Genomic DNA, 22,485 nt, shown 5'->3' with positions numbered 1-22,485 from the left:
ATAAAAGTATTAAATTAGGTAAAATTATTAATAACACTTTGATTTCGGTAGACGTAGTACAACAGTTTTAGCTGGTAGAAGTAAATTATTAAATATGGGTATGTGGACCAGTCCATTGAAAATTCCACCTTTATTCCCCCATACCCAATATTACACTTCTCAAAAGCCTAACAACAAAAACTAAACCCTTACAAAAATAAAATTTCCCTCTTTTCCACAACCTTCCTTCAAACCTCTCCAAGCCTTGAAACCCCCTCTGGTTCCAATTTTCCATAATAAAAACCTCGTCTTTCCTCACTTCCAAAGTGATTTTCTTTTTTTAATTTTTTTTATTTGAAGTAATAGAATCAAACAGATAGAAATAATATATTATTTTGGGTTGGAAGCTACTATTACTGATTATCCTCATTAACATTTCTTGATGTCAAGCACCCATTTTTCATTAAGGTCAGTTATCTTCTGGGTTTCTCTCAATACCCCCAAATTTTCACTAAATTCTTACTTTTAATTTCTGGGTTTGGTTTTTTAGGTATGGTAAGTGGTAGTAACCATATTCAAAACCATAACCACCATGAAAATGGGGAGAAAAACCCAACTTTGGGAGGAGCTTCTAGGTCGTGGGGCACGACCGTTTCCGGTCAATCCGTTTCGACTAGCGGTAGTGTTGGCTCTCCCTCGAGCCGGAGCGAGCAAGCTATGGCTACACCAGCTAGTGAGAATACTTTCTTAAGATTGAACCATCTTGATATTCACGGAGATGATGCTGGATCTCAAGGTGCTGTTGGGTGAGTTTTTTTTTTTTAGAATACCGTTTTAGCTTGAATTTGTGATAATCCTGTTTAATGCTTGATTCACTTGTGGGTTTTCGAAGGAAGAGGGTGAGGGTTTACATACATTGAAGAAATCTCTTGAATTGTGCTTTCATGATATAAATTTGTAATTGTTCATGCTTGAATTTGGTAAACATTATGGCATTATGCTACAATTCAACATTTTTTGTGGGCTAAATAGCAAAGATAGCTTGAATTGGTGAATGTTTTGATTATTAGCCTATGAGGTAGATGCTGGCATTTAGTTTGTCTATGGCGCTTTTCCTTTGATTACTAGCAAAATAATGCAGTTGTTGCCTGGTTGTACTATGTTATCGTAATGCTAGGGTATTATATGAATTTAACTGATTGCCAATTTCATTTGAAGTAGTAAAAAGAAGAAGAGAGGTCAACGTGCAGTTGCAGGTGATAAGAGTGGCAGAGGGCTCCGCCAATTTAGCATGAAAGGTTTTGTTTCCTCTTTTCCATTTTCCTTGCCTTCAAAAGTTTGTGATTTATGGTTTATAACAGATTGCATTAAAAGCTCTGTCAGATATTTTTCATATGAAAAATTTACTACATGTGCTTGTTCTACTACCATGGATATTGCAGATGAGTTAGCAGTTGCGGCTTTACTAACTGATTTCTTGTTTGAATTGTCTTTGCTTTTATCCAGTTTGTGAAAAGGTGGAAAGCAAGGGAAGAACCACATACAATGAGGTCAGGTGGTTTCAGAAAGTTATTCTTTCATTTATGTTTCTTGTTTCTGTTAAATTTATTAATGGTCATTGCTTAGTGCTTGTTGCTGTGTATATGATCTATCTATTTTGGCTAAATGATTTGAATTTTCCCTGAATTCATTCTTTCTGTGTTATATGATGCATGCAAAAGCTGAATATATATATATATTTTACTGCTTTAAGGGACTAGATATATGGATTGTTGGGTAACCTTGATCCAAATTAGTTGTGTGTTTGACTGTTTCTTCTTGTGGGTCAGTGTTTGCATGCCTTAACTTTTAATTGCGAGACTATCATATTAAGGTATAGAATATTTGCTATAATTGCTCCAAAATTACCCTCTATAACGTAATGTAAATATTTGATATATCATTGCAGAGTAGACCTGAAAAATTGATATCATGGTGATTTCCTTTTCATCATCCCATTTTTCTACTCTGATTGCTTACTAATCTACAGTGGCAAGTATATTTCATGATTAAGTGGTTTTGTTATTCTAAGCATCAATCAAGTTCCACTGTGGATACTTAGTTCTTGTGCCGTTTCAAACTTTCAAACAGTATGATACTGATTTTCTTTTGAAATTGATTTCATATAGTGATGTGATTGATAAATTCAAGTATTCCTTCTCATGCTAGCCAGCACTCGCTTGCTTGTGTATGAAGTTTTACCTTCCTTTTCTAGCATTTCAAAGGTTTGGAGAATTACTATTTTGTTTGCTTAAGGGAGCTGGAAGTTTCTTTGCTTCTCTCCTTGCTTGGCAACAGTCATAGGTTGCTCTATCGTTTACCTATTGATGGTTTATTTTATAAGCCCATGTCTTTATCTGAGAGTGAAAGTTACTCCAGGTGGCAGATGAACTTGTAGCTGAATTTGCTGATCCTGGCAATAGTGTAGCATCACCAGATCAGGTTTGCAATACTCTATTTATGTCAATATTATCTTCTTTGATGTCTAAGTTTCATTTTTTATCCTAAGAGTGAAATTAACGATGTTGATTCCCCTTTTTCTTTTAAACTCTCAGCAACAGTACGACGAGAAAAACATCCGCCGAAGGGTTTATGATGCTCTGAATGTTCTAATGGCAATGGATATTATATCTAAGGATAAAAAAGAAATACAGTGGAAGGGACTTCCTCGTACTAGTCTGAGTGATATTGAAGATTTAAAGGTGACAATACAGCTCCCAATTTTGTCTTTTTATGTCAAGTAGGCTTGATCTGCCATGACTATTATGGATCTAATATTGAGTTTAACAAGCTCTTCAAATGTAAAAACAGACTGAACGGCTTGGGCTGAGAAATAGGATTGATAAAAAGGCTGCCTATTTGCATGAATTGGAGGAACAGGTAAGCAAAACACATTTCAATTTTAACATGTTTGCAGAATTGCTTTCTGCATGCAATTAGGTTGAGAGTTTTCTTATTTTTCCTATTCATCAAGTTGTTGTATTTAGACAGAGAGCTGTTTGAGGACACCAAGTTTCACTTTGCCCCTTTGTTTGCTGGCATTTGGTCATGTGTTTGTTTTGCTTCTCAGTTTGTAGGTCTTCAGAATTTGATACAACGAAATGAGCAACTATACAGCTCAGGCAATGCTTCCGGTGGGGGAGTGGCTTTACCTTTCATCCTGGTGCAGGTTTATCATCCTCGCAAATCTCTCATTTTCTTAAGGAATGAAAAATAATATTTGTAACAGTGGGGTGTGGCTAATAGGCGATCGATGGAGCATGAATGTGCTCAACAGATGCAAAGTATGTTTTTATAGTTATTTGGAATCTTTCATAAATCCTGAGGTTTCTTAATTTCTACTCTCTTGTCATTTTGAAATTGTAGACACGCCCTCATGCAACTGTTGAGGTAGAAATATCGGAAGATATGCAGCTGGTGCATTTTGACTTTAATAGGTAAAGTTTTTACGCTATAATCATAACTTAGCAACATTCAGCAGGATTTGTGGGTATTTTGAGTGATTTCTTCTAGAATAGGATAAGTATTTGACTCATGTTTTGATGATAAATCATGGAATGCCTAAGAGAGAGAAAGTAGGGGCTAGTCTAGGTATAGGGGTAAATTCTGTAGTCGATGGCAGCCTTCGCTTGACAAGCAAGTGAAGAGTGACCAAATGCTAAAATTATCTTTTGATTCTTCACTTACCTTGTTTTTGCTTCATTTTCATATTATTGGTTTTCTGTTTTACAGCACTCCCTTTGAGCTCCACGATGACAATTATGTTTTGAAGGCCATGAAATTCTGCGAGAGACCACAGACCGATGAAATGGCACACAATTTTTCTGCAGATGGTGAAGGTTCTAGCATGTCTGCAATGTACCAGCAACAGATCCTTGCTCCCCCAAGGACAATCACACCAGGTAGGCCTCCTACATCCCCGCCTCTGCCGGGAATATTGAAAGCTCGAGTTAAGCATGAACATTAATAGTTGAGTTTCATGACAATTGCCGAGAGACAATCTATTTGTACATTGTGTAAAGTAAATTGCCAGAAGCGTGCCCTGTAAGATGAGCCTCACCTCATAATATGTTACCCCACATTAATCCTGAGGCTTTGGAGGGTGTCTTTCTATTTCCTGGCAAGTCGTCAGCTTTTACATCAACATAATTTGCTCATGTATTTGTTTTATTCTATTTCCCCCACTGTAGTAGAAATTAGCTTTATTTGTATTAGACGGTAGAGATTGTTGGCTGCTGCATAAAGAATTATATAGAATGAACTAGTTTTTAAAATCTCTTTTTTCCCTATTATTTTGTTGTGAACTTGAAATGCTAAATTCAGAACTTGCTAATTTGGTCCATGAATTCTAGTAATAGTAAATGTTTCTTAAATGAGTAGTAGTATTTCAATTTAAAATTTGTTAAATGTAATTATTTTGAATTTTGGGATTCGAACTGAAGTTGGATTTAAGCCTTGTTACTAGTTAATGACATGCAATTTCCCTTCTTTGTTGAGGACCTGGGTTCACTCACTTTAAGCTTGGTAGTTGACCAAGATTTGATGTTGGAGTGGCATATCCTTCGTTTGGTAAGTACTCGGTTTAGTTCGGTTTTCAATTAACTAATTAAAAAGTTGCAATTAACCACCAAGTGCTGGATGTGAAAGCACATTACATTTTCAAGGGAAGATATAAGTTTGAATCTTGGAGATGACATTATTGGGAGAGGTAGTTATAAATCTTAAACATAAATAGTAAAACGAAAGGGAATTTTATTTTTTTATTTAATTGATGAGTACTTTTTAATTTTTATAATGTAAAATTAAATATTTTATATTCAAAATAGTGAACGAACTATAATTTTAAAAATAATTAAAAACTAATGAACTGAACTGAACCAAACTAATAGAATTTAGTTCTTATTTTTTATATTCGGTTTAGTTTTGTGTTTTAAAAACTAGAATGCTGCATTATTGTTGCTCCAAAAGCAATAGGAATCCAATGATTTAAAACTCTAAAATATAAAGCAGCCCAAGTCAAAAGCAAAGGTGGGTGAGTGGTAACATGGTGGAGAAGCGGCATCTCTAATAATTGGCTTATTTACTTCAGCCTACGCATCAAAGAATTAAGTGTTGGGGAGCAACAAAGCCTAAACGCTGCTGTTATAGCCAAGAATTCATTTCATTAATTATTCACTGGTATAGTTGAAAATCAAAAGAAATTAGAGGTTTTAATTATTGTAACAGCTATGCTATGCCAAAATTACTGCTCCCCTTGGCCTCTGAGTAGGCATTGCCTTCTAGTTACAATAATAAAACCAGAAACTGCTTTAGATTCTTCACAAGACTCGTATCATTGTTTAAGTTTTATTTATGATGAGCAGGATTCGTATAACATTACTTCGGTTTATACCAATGAGGCGCAAAATGCAAATTATACTTTAGATGTTCTAATGAGGCATTGGGTGCTAGATATATTAGTGTCTATGTATCCGCCTTGAGTCCGTGTTCAGTTAATAGGAATTATAAACATATGTCTTGCTAAATGACATTCGATATTAAATGCTAATAGCAAATTGTGTATTTTGTGTATAAATGTTAAAATGACAAAAGGTACCATGTGAAAGATGATGCAAACTAATTAAAATGAGCATTGAGAGCCAATATGGATATAAAACAAAGCAATGGATTCGAGTTGGAGAGGAGAAAAGAAATGTACTTGATGATATATTATGACACATATGTAGTGTTAGATGGTGATTAATGTAATTATATGTTCAAATATGACATGCCAAATGAAATGTGGTATGAGATTATGTACTGTTGGAATATTTTCAAATATTTATAGTATCCCAATAACTATAAATGAATGGGTGTTGTAATTAATCAAAAGATAAAACTTTTGGTCATTGGTCAAAAGTTATATCATTTGATTTTTAAAAAAAAGAATTATAACTATTCAAAAAATATTATTTGAATAGTTACAAAATTAAATGAATAATTATTATTATTTATTTATTCATAAAGACACCTATTGAAAGATGTCTCTATGAAGAGACATGAAAATTCCTATAAATAGGAATGGGATTTCATTTGGAAATCATATCAACAAATTCTAATATTATTTCTTCTCTTCCTTCATTTTCTAATATTATTAGATTATTCTATAAAGTATTGCTGCAGAAATCCTTTGTAGAAATTGAGTTTTTGTTATACATTACTAGTGCATAGTGGACTATTCTCGTCAGTGCAAAACGCAAATAGTCATTGGCTTCATTGTATCCTCGAGGTTAATTTGCTTGGAACTCGTTTGCACACTGAAGATAAGTGGGGCGAATATAACCTTAAAGATAGTGGCTTGATACACGCCTTGGAGCCTGTCCTATTTCTTCTTTTTCTTTTCGAGTTCCGATCGTGTGTTCGAGTTTTTTCCTTACCGGAGTTTTGTACTAACAATTTTAAGGTTATATTTCATGATGACTACCACAACACATGAAAGTGGAACACTAAGGGAGTTGGCTTCCAACTTTGTTAAACTTGATCATTTTGATGGTGGCAATTTTCGACGATGGCAGAAAAAGATGCACTTTTTGTTATCAACTTTGAAGATTGCTTATGTTTTGGATACTCCAAGACCTGAAGAGAATGAAAATGAATCTGTTGCTGCAACCCGAGAAAGACAAAAATGGGACAATGCTGATTACATGTGCATTGGCCACATATTGAATGGTTTATCTGATGGTTTGTTCGACACCTACCAAAACGACGTCACCGCTAAAGAATTATGGGACAAATTGGAGGCAAGATACATGACCGAAGATGTTACAAGTAAGAAATTTCTTGTCAGTCGTTTCAATAATTATCAAATGGTTGATGGTCGTTCTGTTATGGAACAATTTCATGATATTGAAAAGATGCTGAATCAATTTAAGCAATATGATATGAAAATGGATGAAATGATTGTGGTATCCTCCATAATAGAAAAACTTCCTCCATCTTGGAAAGACTTTAAAAGAAGTCTAAAACATAAGAAAGAGGAAATATCTCTTGAGGCTTTGGCAAATCATCTTCGTATTGAAGAAGAGTATCGAAAACAAGATCAGAACCTAAATTCTGAAAATGCCAAAATACATGTTACGGAGGAAGTACAGACTACTAAACCATTCAAGAGAAAGTTTAATCAGACTGATAGAGCACCTAAGTTCAAAAAGAAACAAAAGGGCTCATGCTATCATTGTGGAAAGCCGGGACATTTCAAGAATGAATGTCGATTTTTAAAGAAGAAATCATCTTCTAAGGCTGATAATAACAAAAAGTTCGTTGCAATGATATCTGAAATTAATATGGCACAAGATGATAATACATGGTGGATTGATACCGGAGCAACCAAACATGCGTGCAAAGACAAAAGCATATTCACAAAGTTCACACAATGTGAAAATGACAATGTCTTGTACATGGGAAATTCTTCCACCGCAACAATTAAAGGCAAAGGGTCTGTTGAACTACAATTCACTTCTGGAAAGGTTTTAACCTTAAATGATGTATATTATGTACCAGAAGTTAGGAAAAATTTAGTGTCTGGAAGTCTGTTGAATAAGTTTGGTTTCAAACTTGTTTTTGAGGCAGATAAGTTTATTTTGTCTAAGGGAGGAATTTTTGTGGGAAAAGGGTATATGTATGAAAGCATGTTCAAACTTAATATTATTAATAAGAATAAAAATACTATTTCTGCTTATATGGTTGAATCATTTTGTTTGTGGCATTATAGATTAGGTCATTTGAATTATAGAAAATTGAATGACATGTATAAATTAGATTTAATTCCTGTTTTTAATAATAATATTGAAAAATGCAATACCTGTATGTTGACTAAAATTACAAGAAATCCTTTCCCTAAGGTTAAAAGGAAAACAAAATTGCTTGATTTGATACATAGTGATTTATGTGACTTGCATAATACTCCTACATTAGGTGGAAAGAAATATTTTGTTACTTTTATTGATGATTGTTCTAGATATTGTTATGTATATTTATTGCATTCAAAAGATGAAGCGCTTGATAAATTTAAAGTTTATAAATCTGAAGTTGAACTTCAGTGTGAATCATTTATCAAGTGCTTAAGATCGGATAGAGGTGGAGAATACTATAATCCAAGTTATTTTGAACTCACTGGAATTGTCCATCAAGTTTCAGCCCCTTACACACCACAACAAAATGGTGTAGCTGAAAGGAAAAATAGAGTCTTGATTGAAATGGTAAATTCAATGTTATCATATTCAGGTCTTGGACAGGGTTTTTGGGGAGAAGCTGTTCTAACAGCTTGTCATATATTGAATAGAGTTCCTAATAAGGAAACTAAAATAACCCCCTATGAACAATGGAAGAAAAGGAAACCAAACCTTAATTATTTAAAGGTTTGGGGTTGTAGAGCTATTGTAAAAGTTCCAACACCTAAACGTAAAAAGTTAGGTGAAAGAGGAATTGAATGCATATTTATAGGTTATGCACATAATAGCAAGGCATATAGGTTCATAGTAATTGAACCAAATGATTCAATTTCAATTAATACGGTTATTGAATCAAGAGATGCTATTTTTGATGAAAATAGATTTAATTCTATATCAAGACAATTACAACCACAACAATTGATTCATTCTTCAAATGAGAATGAGATTCCATTGAAACAAATTGATAATAATGATGAATCTTGTCAAGAATTAAGAAGAAGTAAGAGGATTAAAAAGGTCAAAGATTTTGGACCAGATTTCATTATGTTTCTTGTAGAAGGAAAAAGTGAAAGTATATGCAATAAGATACCTTATTGTTATAATACCGAATCTGATCCTATTACATTTGAAGAAGCAGTGAAATCTCAAGACTCTGCTTTTTGGAAAGAAGCAATAAATGATGAAATGGATTCAATAATGGGAAATCAAACTTGGATCTTAGTTGATCTTCCACCAGGTTCCAAACCAATAGGTTGTAAATGGATCTTCAAAAAGAAAATGAAGGTCGATGGAACCATTGATAAATTTAAAGCAAGGTTGGTAGCAAAAGGTTTTACACAAAGACAAGGTATTGATTACTTTGATACCTATGCTCCAGTAGCAAGAATTGCTACAATTAGACTATTAATATCACTTACCTCTATATATAATTTGGTTGTTCACCAAATGGATGTTAAAACTGCATTTTTAAATGGTGAATTGGAAGAGGAAGTGTACATGGAGCAACCGGAAGGATTTGTTGTTCTAGGACAAGAGCATAAGGTATGTAAGCTTGTTAAATCTTTATATGGGCTTAAACAAGCACCAAAACAATGGCACCAAAAGTTTGACAAGGTTGTTTTAGCTAATGGCTATAAAATAAATGAATCCGATAAGTGCATATATAGTAAATTTGATAATGGAAAGGGTGTTATAATTTGCTTATATGTAGATGACATGCTCATTTTTGGCACGGATTTGGAACAAATAGAAAACACAAAGAAATTCTTGTCAAACAACTTTGCTATGAAGGATATGGGTGTAGCAAATGTTATTCTTGGGATTAAAATAACCCGAGATGAAAGCACTATAGCTTTATCACAATCACATTACATTGAAAATGTGCTTAAAAAGTTTGATCTTTTCAACTGTATACCAGCATCTACACCCATGGATCCTCAATTAAAATTAGTATCTAATGCTGGTAGGAAAATTGATCAGTTGAAATATGCAAGTCTAATTGGTTGTCTTATGTACATAATGACTTGTACAAGACCAGATATTGCATATGCTATTGGAAAATTGAGTAGATACACAAGTAATCCAAGTAGTTTGCATTGGCAAGCTTTAAATAGAGTACTTAGGTACTTAAAGAAAACTATTAACTATGGATTGTGTTATAATGGATATCCTCCAGTTTTAGAAGGGTATTCGGATGCTAGTTGGATTACAAGTTTGGAAGATCATGCATCTACTAGTGGGTGGATCTTCATTCTTGGTGGAGGAGTCATTTCTTGGGGTTCCAAGAAACAAACATGTATTACTGATTCCACCATGGCAGCAGAATTTATTGCATTAGCCGCTGCATCTAAAGAAGCAGAATGGTTAAGAAATTTGCTTTATGATGTTCCTTTATGGCTTAAGCCAATTTCACCTATTTCTATCCGTTGTGATAGTGAGGCTACTCTAGCAAAGGCATATAGCCAAGTATATAATGGAAAGTCTAGACACATTGGATTAAGACATAGTTATGTCCGACAATTAATCTCTGATGGAGTGATCACTATTAATTATGTGAGGTCAAGTGAAAATTTGGCAGATCCTTTGACAAAAAGTCTTGCTAGAGATGCAGTAAAAAGGACCTCAAAAGGGATGGGACTCAAGCCTATTAATTAGAGTCACCCATGATGGAAACTCGACTCAACGCTTGGTATAACGTCAAGTCTTGAGTTCAATGAGACAAAGTACATCATTAGTATGTGACTGTTAGCATTATAAATAAATCCATCCTAAGATTAAAGTGCTAGGTACCCGTAATGATAAGGGAAGGATGAGTAATGTACTCTTAATGGACCCATAACATAAATATGTTAGAGTGTTATAATTACGGGAACACTTTTGATGGGATCTACCTATGTGAGTGGAAGTGTGGCCGCTTCTAGGAGCTTAAGGGCTTGGCTCTGACAGCACTCATGAAAAGAGGACATAGACACATGGCTATAATAGTGTCCCTAGATACTATGCATTGACTGATGTTGAAATCATTGTGTGAGATGTGTTCAGTTAATCAAATGGAATAGTTGGTTTAAAGCTTAGTCTACCATACAATTTCGATTAACTTTAACATGTTTTCACTAAGTGAAGGTTCAATCGTAAGACACCTTTATTTATGCAAATTGATTTCCAAGAATATCAAAATCTAAATATTTTGAAAATGGGGGGAGATTGTTGGAATATTTTCAAATATTTATAGTATCCCAATAACTATAAATGAATGGGTGTAATTAATCAAAAGATAAAATTTTTGGTCATTGGTCAAAAGTTATATCATTTGATTTTTTAAAAAAGAATTATAACTATTCAAAAAATATTATTTGAATAGTTACAAAATTAAATGAATAATAATTATTATTTATTTATTCATAAAGACACCTATTGAAAGATGTCTCTATGAAGAGACATGAAAATTCCTATAAATAGGAATGGGATTTCATTTGGAAATCATATCAACAAATTCTAATATTATTTATTCTCTTCCTTCATTTTCTAATATTATTAGATTATTCTATAAAGTATTGCTGCAGAAATCCTTTGTAGAAATTGAGTTTTTGTTATACATTACTCAGTGCATTGTGGACTATTCTCGTCAGTGCAAAACGCAAATAGTCATTGGCTTCATTGTATCCTCGAGGTTAATTTGCTTGGAACTCGTTTGCACACTGAAGATAAGTGAGGGCGAATATAACCTTAAAGATAGTGGCTTGATACACGCCTTGAAGCCTGTCCTATTTCTTCTTTTTCTTTTCGAGTTCCGATCGTGTGTTCGAGTTTTTTCCTTACCGGAGTTTTGTACTAACATGTACATGAGAAATGAAATGAAAACTTGATACTAAATGATATAACTTATTTCTATTTGAATTATTGATTCAAATCATTTTAGCATCATTGAGCACTATTATTCAGTGTATGATTTGTTTATTTTCGTGTGCAAGTACCATAAAATTTAAAGTCATAATTTAAAGTCATAAAGTGATCGGCAACATTCAAATTTAATCCTCTCGACTCAATAAGTTTATACAAGTTGATATTTGGTATATTATGATGAAAAAGGGTTACACTTTGAAGATGACCAAATGTGTTGGATGACAAATATGTATGAATATCTAGTAGATTAACGTTTACTTGCCACTAGGCCATGTTATACTTGTTATTGATCTGTTTCTTGCTTGACAAGTAAATTAATGTGTTATGTGCTTGAGATTATATGTTGACAAGTGCTTGATATGTCAAGGATGGTATAATGGCATTTGAACTAATGCCTAAGTTGTATTGCTATTGAGTTATTGGGTTACGAAGATTATTTGATACTTGTACTTGACAAATTGGAGATGAATGATGTAAAACATAGGGAAAATTGCTTTCAAGGTCGTGACACTCCTCTATTAGTGTCGTGACATCAAGCTTCTGTTTTCACAGAGGTCATGACGTACCCCTGCTAAAGTTGTGACATTAGCTTTTTGTCTTCAAGGTCACGACTCACCTTGGTTGAAGTTGCGACATTATGCTTCTGTCCTTAGTGTTGTGACATGAATCCTTAATGTCGCAATCCTTAATGTTGCAATATTACCCCTACATTTTGAAAAACTTTATAAGTCTTAGAAATCTATTTGTTTGAATGAATCGTTGATCAGATATTTAAATGAAATCATAATTGTTTCAACAACAAATGTGGCATCTCACATTTTAAATTTGATGACTAGGTCAGATATATGATGTTACAAGTTAGCTGCAGAAATTAAAACTAACAATTAACGAAGGAAGTAAAAAAAATAGTTCTCAAGAAAAGAATGAAATAATTCTTTGAAAATCTTAACTAATATTTTTAAAATCAAGTTCCCACTTCAACTAGCCATTTTTTAAAATATATAGTAGGCATAAAAATTTAAAGAGAAACAATGCTAAAAAACAAGGACATGACTAACTAAATTTAGAAAATAAATCAGAAACCAAATCAATTTTGAATCATATTTTCAACATGAGTTCGTTCATTTGGGCTATATATGAGAATATCATCAATATATACTATAGTGCACTGTCCATAATAAGCCGTGATCATGGCCTTTCGAAACAATGATGCGGTTGTCTTCAAGCCGAAATACATCACTGTCCACTGAAAGTGCTGGTTGGGTATACAAAACCCTATATTGGGTCTTTCTACTGGATCTATTCTCAATTGCCAAAACCCAACTTTAAGGTCAATTTTGGAAAAAAAACTTTGGCCTTAGCTAGACTGGAGAATAACGATTTTCTATTGGGTGAAGGGAACTTGTCATCTTGAAGAAAATGATTGTGTAGCTGGTAGTTGATTACCAATATGAGCTTCCCTCTTGCTTGCTCTACTCTCTTGTTGACATAAAAGGCCTTACATGACCATTGAGAATTGGAAGGTTCAATTAACCTTTGTTGTTGTTCCTTGCATTCTTGTTCTGCAGGATTTTGATGTTCAGGGTTCATTCCCGTGTGATTGAATGTGAATATGAGCATGTCACATCTTTAAGTTCTGGTTAATCTGCTGGATTCTCTCTGACTGTATGATAAACAACTTAAGAATTGGTACAAATGGCTTGAACATCTATTTAAATCTGACCCCATCAGGTAGGATTCTTGGATGTTGGGCTTTAGTGTAAAGATCAAAGCCTACAACAATATCCTTTCATAAAAGCTTGGATCCAAATACTGTCGTCTTCACGAAGCACTCTGGAAAAATTGGATGGTAATTGTTCTGCTAATCAAGCGGGTGGTAAACGGTTGATTTGCAGCTGAATTGAAGATTTTGGTGTGGGGCTTCCACCATTATGCTCGAAGAATTTTTGGATTCATAATGATCTATGGCAGTGATAGGTTTGTTGTATTTGTCCAAGTAGATGGTAACGGAGATATGATGAATTGGTACCATTGATGAAATACTTGGACAATTTTTTCTTCGGATTTTAAACTAAAGCATATAAATTCTTTCAAACGAACACTAGTGTTATTAGAAGAACTTTTTTTCTGAATTTTTTGACATATACACATTTAATAGGTAATATAGACAAATCTCTCAAATAGACATAACTATTAAATAAATATTACTTGAATAGTTATAATTTTTTTTTTGTTAAAAATCAAGTGATATAACTCTTCGCATTTAAGAGATATAATTGATCGCTATAAATAGTCTGAACTCTTGATTTAATTAAAAGTTTACTTTTTAATTTGTAGCTATTAGAACATTTTATATATTTAGTGTTTCAAGCGGTTAAATTTAGAAATTGAACAATTAACAAGCTCCATTTCTTTGAAAGATAACGAGAACAACATGCACATTAGAGCCTGTCTGTTGCTTTGTCTACAGTCTTGAAGGTTTTGGTTGGTGCATAAAAGGCCGTTGGCTTGAGTTCCCTCCATACTCTCATGCTGCCGGAATATGATGGTGGAGACTGGATAGTTAATATTTTTCACATGTTGGGCTGCCACATCTTGTCTTCAAGTACATTTGTTGGATGGAAATGAAACGTGGAAGCTTCAAGCCCTCTTTCCTTCCTAGTGGAGCATTATCTGAATTCTGTCTTTTGCCCTCCAGTGTAGGAAGTATAGCACTTTTAAATCATGGGCTTGCCTCCAAATAAGACTAGACATCAAAGCCCCGCCTCTTCTATTAGGCCTAACCTTAGCAAAAATTTGTTTTCATATGAAGTAATTAGTGAGGTTGAAGGGCATATAATCAGTCTGATTTATGGTCTCTGTTGAGTCCATGGTTGAGGCCTGACCTGACTAACTGACTCATTTGGCGTCTCCTGTTTGTAATCATCCTAACCTACCATAGGGTAGTTGAGTAGTGTTTTAAACATATGAATATGTTTGAGATAAACCTTGTCTCTTTTTCTTGTTTTTAGTCATTACCATTTCCAAAGTAGACAAAGCAACAAGTGTTGCAGTTCAGTACTTTGCTTTGCAGTGTGTCATCTTCCAATATACCCCCAATTTTCCCAAAAGTTAGACAAAGCACTCAGGCAGGCTCAGCACTTGAAAACCTCAATCCTTTGTCAAAAAGCCACATTCCACAGCAAAAGGCCCCATCGGTGGATCTGTGGCCATTGGCCACTAACATCCTCGTATGTTTTCTTTAGCAAACAAAAGAGATTAGGTTGACGGCTCCACAACGCTCTCATAGTATCACATGAGAGATGCAGACACCATATCTCTGTGTCATTTTCCCTTTCTTTTTTACCCTCTCACGCTTGTCCACTTACTTAGGCTGAAGCATGGCTTTCATAATCCTATCATATCCATTCCCCCTTTTGGGTCTTTGTCAATTTCTTCCTTTTCACTTTCGCTTCTCTCTTAAGTTGCTATCTCTTCCTTAAAAATGGATTCATTGCACATGTATAAACCACCATGTGAGCTTCACACTCCATTATTTTTGTTCCACATTTGGGTCTCTCAGTAATATTCCCCATAATATCTTCAAATAATAATTTTTACAAAACACAGTTAAGAACCAGGATAGGATGAATTCCCTAATTGCCATGCATTCCACTATCTTAAAGAAGCAACACCAATTCCAACAATTACAATTGGATCAAGTAACTATAACTTTCATTATCATTTCGTTGGAAATATTCATGTAGATTCAACATGTAAGGTTAAAATCACAAAAAAGAAAAATAAAGATAATGCACATATATTATATTATATTAAAACATTAAATCCAGAATAAACAGCCAAAAAAAATGTTAAAGGGGTATATGGGATATACTCCTTTTCTACTATAGTTCTAGAAGTTCACTAGGCTTCTCTCTCATTGTCATCTTTTGGTTTAGCTGAAGAACTTGAGCCGGATGTAATTCCAACAACTTGGCTATGTGTAAACCTTTGTAATTGTATCATGCGGGCATAACACCCATCAGGATAATTTTTAAGTAAATATGAATGGGATCCTTGCTCTGCAACTTTCCCATCATCTATCACTGCAATGACATGAGCATTCCGAATTGTCGACAACCTATGAGCAACCACTATTGTAGTTTTCCCAGAGCAGGCACGGTCTAGAGCCTCTTGGACCGATCTCTCAGACTCGGCATCAAGGGCACTTGTTGCCTCATCAAGCAGCATAAGCTCTGCCTTCCTCACAAGAGCCCTTGCAATGGCAATTCTTTGTTTTTGGCCTCCGGAAAGTTGAACTCCTCTCTCCCCGACAAACGTTTTGTAACCTTCGGGAAGTGAAGATATGAACTTGTGGGCATTGGCTAGGGTAGCTGCCTCAATGATTTCAGCCTCAGCAGCTGACTCATGTCCATAGGCAATGTTTTCATAAATGGTGGAAGCAAAGAGGCATGGCTCTTGTGGAACAATTGCTATGTGTTTTCTCAAGGATTTGAGGTTGTACTTCCGGATGTCCTTTCCATCAATCATAACACGGCCAGATGAGGGCTCATAGAATCTCTGAATAAGTGCAATGACCGAGCTCTTACCACATCCACTCGGACCGACAAGGGCAAGAGTTTTTCCAGCTCGGGCACGAAGATTAAGGTCACGGAAGATTGGGACATCAGGACGCGAGGGATAAGAAAAGTCAATATGCTTTAGTTCAACTTCTCCCCGAAGGCGGTCTGGAACTTGTGTGGCATCAGGGTCATCAGGCTCTATCTCAGTTTTACGGTCAAGAAGATCAAAGACCGACCGCATGGCTCGACCTCCCTTGATGAAGTCAGGAGCCAGGGTTAATGTTTCAGCTGCACCATTGGCGGAAACCATGAGAACCATAAAGACTCGGATTGTCTTTGAAAAATCAGAGATCCCATGCTTCACAAGCCAGGAAGCATACCAAAGACCAAGAGCATAAGAAGCATATAGTGAAAACTGAGCTACACCAAATCCACTTCCCGCAATTTGACCCTTCCAGAAGCAGCGCCTCAATGGAGTTTGAAGGCTTGAAGAGAATAGGCCAACAATTTTGTTCTCTGAATTGAAGGCAGCAACAGTTCTTACATTGGCAATAGCCTCCCCAGCTAGTTGCGTAGCCTTGGCATGAGCAGCTTCTAAATCTCCTGAGAAACCTTTCATAAACATTTTCTGTTGAAAATCCAACAAATATAATTAATAACTTGATATCATCTGAAATTGTGTAGTTGTGGATCATATTTAGCCCAAGAAGCAGATAGAAGTTGGTTTTAGCATACAATTCAAACAACCATAAAACTATTACATGCTAACAATGGTTTCGACATAACTTATATCAACTGTCAGCAAGCATTCTTCGATGACAGCATGCATGTGCAAGGGATTAATTTTAGAAACAAACCTGCAAAACAGTTGCTGCTACAACCACAGGGAAGACTGCAATTAGGACAAGGGCAAGGCGCCACTGCAAAACAAAGCCGGCAGTGCAGGCAACTAACATGAGAGCCGTGTTCTGCACAATCACTGAAATGCGATCTCCTATAGCTGATCTGACATTGTTGGCATCAAGAGCCAGCCTTGCAGAAATCCTAGCACTCTCATTTTCCTCTTGATCAAACCATGCCATTTCGTTTTTCAGCACAGCTGTCAGCATCTTCTCTCTCACACGTTTTGTGAGGTTTTCTCCCACAATATCCCAAAAGGAATGCTGCAGTGTGTTAAAGAGAAGAGCAGCGGACGAAAGTCCAATTAATAAATAGCAGTATTTCCCAATTTCTCTTCTCATGTAAGCGTGGTCCGGGTTGTAGTAGACACTGAGAACAGCACTTAGCACATATGCAAAGAAAGCACTGAGGGATCCGCAGACAACAGAGCCTATAGAACCAACTAAAGCATAAACCCATTCAGGAGAATTCATTTTGGCAAGGCGCCAAAAGGAACTAGCTTGCTCCTTGAAGGCAAGCTTTTCCATTCGGTAATTAGGGTGTGAGGCCTCAAGGGAAAGACTAAAATCAGAAGTAGAGAAGTCAGAAAGCCTTCGTGAATATGGTGATCGGCCATATGATGAATTCCGGGCTATAATTGGAGAGCTTACTGAGTTCCTGGCACTAGAAGGCCTGCAGATGAACCATTATAACAGATGTCAAATTAAAATGTAGCTCTTTAGGTTTAAAAATGTAAACAGCTTTCCCAGATATACAAATACATGCAGAATTGTGGAAGATACCTTGCACTACTTTTTCGAGCATTGTTAAGGGCAGTTTCGTGTGCCATTTCTTGCATTCGGATGAGCTTGGCATAGGCACCATTTTCTCCTTTGGCAATGAGTTCATCATGTGTTCCAATTTCAGAAACACTTCCCTGCTGGAGCACAGCTACAAGATCAGCCTTGCGAATAGTGGAAAGGCGATGGGCAATTACAAGAGTTGTCCTCCCAATAATGAAACGATCAAGAGCCTCTTGAACCAACTTTTCTGACTCGGAATCTAGAGCACTAGTTGCTTCATCCAAGAGTAGGATTGCCGGGTTTTTCAACATTGCCCTGGCTATAGCAATTCTCTGCTTCTGCCCACCTGAGAGTTGAAGTCCTCTCTCCCCAACCTGCCATTTCCAAATTATTAATACCAATTGGTTTATGCTTTCATGTAGAGTTTTTCCTATGTTTGTACTTTATTTTTCTTTTTATCACAAGTTAGAATATTAAAAGAAATGAAAGCATTGAAATTTTTTTCAGCCCGCAGCCGAACTAGATTTCTTTGCAACATGCTAACAGTGGCATGCGCATAAACTTAAACAAATCATAGTGTCACAATTATTTTATGTTAATTAAAATGATTGGAGGGAAAAAATCTCCTCATTTAATTCCATGTCTTCTATTTTTTCTCTAAAAAGTTCCTTTTTTTTTTTGCCATAATTTGTAACTTTAAACCAATCATAAAAGGTTCATAAATTATTTATTTATGAAGCCTTCCTTGTATATTTTATTTTCCTATATCCCATTTTCTTTTCTCTCTGATTGGTCATCTCGCTTCTATGTAATTTGGTCTTATTCTTGCACATGCATTGCTGACTGAACCATGTTACCTTCTGATAAATGCATGCATATTCAAAGACTTCCCTTATTTGACCTTATAATATTGTATAAACTAAAAACTTGTTAGTTTCTCTTTGTTAACCAAGTGAAACAACTATAAGGCATTAAAAATCAAACGAAATAAGATCCCCTATGGTCAAGATCCATGATTATATTTTACCTTCCTTAGTGCCTACTTTACTCATTCCCTCACCTTCTCCAACTGCCATAAAGTCAACACCCCAACTGGTATATAATTATACAATTATGGTTCAGCATTTATGGCAACAACAGTCATAACATTAATTTCACCTTATAATCTTATAGTTTTATGTGTTTAAGAAGGACATCAGGCCAGAAATTGCCAACCGTTTAATGTTATGACAAGTGTTGCAGATGGTAGATACTAGTGGTGAAGTTGCAATTATTAAAACCCACTTAAAAATGAACCATCTGAGATTAGCTAACCTGAGTGTCAAAGCCATCAGGAAGCTTTACTATGAATGAATGTGCATTGGCCACTCTGGCAGCTTCTTCGATCTCAATTTGGTTAGCATCAGGTCTACCCAAAAGAATATTTTCTTTAATGGTGGTGGCAAAGAGAGCAGGCTCTTGGCTCACAAGTCCTATTTGTTGCCTCAACCATCTGAGCTTTAATGTCTTTATATCGTGCCCATCTAACAGCACTTCTCCTGCACAAGTACATTAATAATTGAGATTTCACACCCTACAAACAAATCTCCATAAAATACATACCCGCATAGAATAAATGAACTCTAACAGCAGAAATAACTTCAGTAGGCATAAAAACATTAATAGTAACATTTACTTCAAGTGAGATAATATTGAATGTTGTTGGTTATAGAGGTTGAAATTTTAACATTATAGATTACCTGAGGAGGGATCGTAGAATCTCTCAATAAGGGAGACAACGGTACTTTTACCCGAACCACTGCTTCCTACCAAAGCTATGGTTTTGCCGGCAGGAACAGTTAGGGAGAAATTGTTAAGGATCCTTACATCTGGCCTTGATGGATATGCAAAATCCACATTTTTCAGTTCAACTAGACCAGTAACAGACTCCAACTCCAAACCTGACTCACTATTCCTATCGATCCCGGGTTTGTTATCAATTATACGGAAGATTTTCGCTGCCGCAACTTTGGCCTTCACAAATGCGGACATGCTTGGTGCAGATTGCCCCAAACCCCTGATAATTTAAAGAGATATTTTTTAGCAAACAAAATACTTAACTACAGCAATGAAATGGAGAAAATAGAGTACTCACAATCCACCAATCATAACAGCAAACATGGTGGCAATGGCAAGTCCTCCATTGGTGTAATGATGCCTAACCAGATAACCTCCGTACCAAAGAAGAAGAGCATAACAACAAAAGACGACAAAGTAAGTTGCCCCTAATCCCATTCCCTTTGCAAATCCAGTTTTGTAACCAATCTTTTGCGCAACCTTTAATGCTGAGGAGTAGGCTTGTAATGCTCTTGATTCACCAACAAAAGCCAACACAACTCGAATTTGGACCACCGTCTGCAATTTAGCTCATCTTTAGCAAGTACCCAGATGAGAAAACAGAGGAAAATCTGGAAATAAAATGGTTTCTATATCTTTGTCCCATAGATTGAAACTCAAAATTTCACACCCTTTTTACCTGTTCCACAATATTCCCTCCTTGTGATAAAGCTTCTTGGCTTTTTGTAGAGAGCTTGGCCAATGTGGTGGTATGGATTGCTCCAATCACAGCAATGAGAGGAACCACTGCGAGTGTGACCAAAGCCAATTGCCATACTGCTGTAAAACCCACCACAAAACCAGACACAAAGGTTGCCATGTAGTGAATGAAATTGCCCAACTGCACAAAACAAACCAAAAAGAAAAAGAAAAAAAAAGTTTAATTTGAAACCAAAAGGGAAGAAAAGGAAGTATATTGAAGACTATATTTCAATTTATTACCTTCTCGCTAATGGCATCCTGGACCATCACTGCATCAGTGTTGATGGCAAACACAACATCAGAAGTTCTAACCTCAGTGTCAAAGTATTGAATATCCTGGTCCAGAGCTGCTTCTAAGTACTTGATCCTCATCTTTGTGGTTTGCCTCTCTCCAGTCCACATCCAACACGATATTTCTGCACATAATTTTCAAGCTCTTCTCTCAGCCATTATTACCGCAACAAAACAACCCAGAGAATTGAAATAGAACAAGAAGAAGAAGAAAGTTTGTCTTGTCTATGGTTTAACTAACCTGCCCACGAAGATGCCCAAATTGCAGCACCCACCACAAGGAAGTAAAATGCATACTACAAATCAGGAAAAAGAAAAAGTTGAATACTTGTTTTTGTGAAAATCCTTTAGCTTAACAAAAGAAAAATGGAAATTTGGTTTTTTAAAAAAAGTATTAACCTTTAAAACTTCTTGCATCATCTTGTCCATGTTATTAGCATTAGAACCAAAAGAATTGACAAGATCGGCAAAGAAACGAAGGAATATAGGCAAAGAACAGCCGTGTACGAGAGCTCCAAGTGACCCAATTCCCATCAACACATAATCCAAACCATCAGCAAATCTAAACAGTTCACCAAAACCAACTGAAGGAACATCCCCTGGCTTCTCCCCACTACCATTATTACTCCCTTCTTTTTTCGTCTCAGATGAAGAAGAAGCCGCTGAAGTTTCCATTTCTCTTCTCTCCCCTCCTGCACTTCCCTGAGCTTCAGCTGGACTTTGCTGTTGAGTTTTGTTTGTTAAGTGTGTAGGAGTTAGAGTTGGGGTGGAAGGATTGGTTTTAAAAGGGTCAGAAGGTGAAGCAGACACAAGTTCAAGGCCTTGCATTTCGGACCATTTCCATTGCTCTATCGTCTTTACCTCCTCCAAATCTTGTGACATTTGCAAATTTCTAAGCTTTATGAAGAACTTAATAAAAACACCCCCACCCCGCCCCCCAAAGACTCTCTCTTCTTTTATTATCTTCCCACTATTTATCTGGCTTTTCAATTCATTGTTTCTCACTAATTAACCACCCACTTTTTTCTTGATAATCGTTTGGTTCTTTCTCAGTTTTTACTCCAATGTTTTGCTGTTGTTTTTAGGATCAACTATTAGCGGTTAAATGGGCTTTTTCTTTTAAGTGCTTTGCTTCAGTTTGCTTGCAGTGTAAAAAACATGGAAAGTGACACAAGATGCAAAACAGGGATTTTCCACCCGACAAAACCATACTGTGTGAATACTTAAGAGATGGGATTTTGACCAAAACAGCTTCAAAACTGTTTGCGGAAGAGAAGAAAAAAAGAAACAAATCCCAAATAACAATCTCTCAATCTTAAGACTGTATATGTTTATTACTACTTTATTGTTTTTTTAAAATCCCAACAATTAGTATGAAAAGGTTGGTTTCCAATCCCCTTTAAAATATATGCACCTTCTTGTGTGATTGCCTATCAATTCCCCATTGATTCCGCTGTCCTTTCTCTAACCATACGTTTAAAACACAGCCATTTCACATTGTCACATATGCACCCAAACACTCCTTTTTGTCCATGATTAAACATAAAATAATGATGATGTATGGAAAAGGGTAACTTGAAAATGAATTTTTTTTGGCTACTTATCCTGCTAAAGTGAATGAAAGGGAGATTAAATGTGAGTATTAATACTTAAGTGCAATAATACTAATTTGTCCACTAAGCAAGGCTTATTATGATATTACAAGGCATCATAGATCTTATTAATTAAGGAATAAGGAGTAAT

At 35.6% G+C, this 22,485-nt stretch overlaps 2 protein-coding genes across 3 annotated transcripts; one reads left to right on the top strand and one right to left on the bottom strand.

Moving 5' to 3' along the window:
- The first annotated feature begins 133 nt into the window (after positions 1 to 133).
- LOC107889593 (transcription factor-like protein DPB) lies at positions 134 to 4,292 on the top strand. Of its 2 annotated transcripts, none has more exons than XM_016814073.2 (10): positions 134 to 447; positions 530 to 785; positions 1,201 to 1,277; positions 1,486 to 1,529; positions 2,398 to 2,460; positions 2,574 to 2,720; positions 2,830 to 2,898; positions 3,089 to 3,187; positions 3,385 to 3,455; positions 3,751 to 4,292. In XM_016814073.2, exons 2-10 carry the CDS (start codon positions 532 to 534, stop codon positions 3,983 to 3,985), a joined length of 1,059 nt encoding a protein of 352 aa, XP_016669562.1. In that variant the 5' UTR covers positions 134 to 447; positions 530 to 531; the 3' UTR covers positions 3,986 to 4,292. The 2 variants fall into 2 exon arrangements, with proteins under 2 accessions (XP_016669562.1, XP_016669561.1); XM_016814072.2 differs by having other exon boundaries at positions 150 to 447; positions 1,198 to 1,277.
- An 11,121-nt stretch (positions 4,293 to 15,413) lies between these two features.
- On the bottom strand, positions 15,414 to 22,402 carry LOC107889594 (ABC transporter B family member 1). Its single transcript, XM_016814074.2, has 10 exons — positions 21,142 to 22,402; positions 20,984 to 21,038; positions 20,692 to 20,867; positions 20,390 to 20,590; positions 20,009 to 20,268; positions 19,614 to 19,930; positions 19,189 to 19,412; positions 17,875 to 18,248; positions 17,050 to 17,764; positions 15,414 to 16,820 (listed from the first exon to the last, which is right to left on the bottom strand). Exons 1-10 carry the CDS (start codon positions 21,622 to 21,624, stop codon positions 15,534 to 15,536), a joined length of 4,092 nt encoding a protein of 1,363 aa, XP_016669563.1. The 5' UTR covers positions 21,625 to 22,402; the 3' UTR covers positions 15,414 to 15,533.
- Positions 22,403 to 22,485: the final 83 nt, after the last annotated feature.

Source organism: Gossypium hirsutum, chromosome A09 (genome assembly GCF_007990345.1).
Source record: "Gossypium hirsutum isolate 1008001.06 chromosome A09, Gossypium_hirsutum_v2.1, whole genome shotgun sequence".
NCBI lineage: Eukaryota > Viridiplantae > Streptophyta > Magnoliopsida > Malvales > Malvaceae > Gossypium > Gossypium hirsutum.
The sequence above is the reverse complement of the archived record's forward strand: the minus strand, read 5'-3'. Positions and strand labels throughout refer to the sequence as shown.

Excerpts from the sequence above, each read along its gene's own strand:
- LOC107889593 (XM_016814072.2), top strand. The coding sequence starts at position 532 with ATGGTAAGTGGTAGTAACCATATTCAAAACCATAACCACCATGAAAAT. Across the intron at positions 1,278-1,485 it reads CCGCCAATTTAGCATGAAAG|TTTGTGAAAAGGTGGAAAGC; the intron begins GTTTTGTTTCCT and ends GCTTTTATCCAG. Across the intron at positions 2,899-3,088 it reads TGCATGAATTGGAGGAACAG|TTTGTAGGTCTTCAGAATTT; the intron begins GTAAGCAAAACA and ends TTTGCTTCTCAG.
- LOC107889594 (XM_016814074.2), bottom strand. The coding sequence starts at position 21,624 with ATGTCACAAGATTTGGAGGAGGTAAAGACGATAGAGCAATGGAAATGG. Across the intron at positions 21,039-21,141 it reads TGATGCAAGAAGTTTTAAAG|TATGCATTTTACTTCCTTGT; the intron begins GTTAATACTTTT and ends CCTGATTTGTAG. Across the intron at positions 20,591-20,691 it reads AGGATGCCATTAGCGAGAAG|TTGGGCAATTTCATTCACTA; the intron begins GTAATAAATTGA and ends TGTTTTGTGCAG.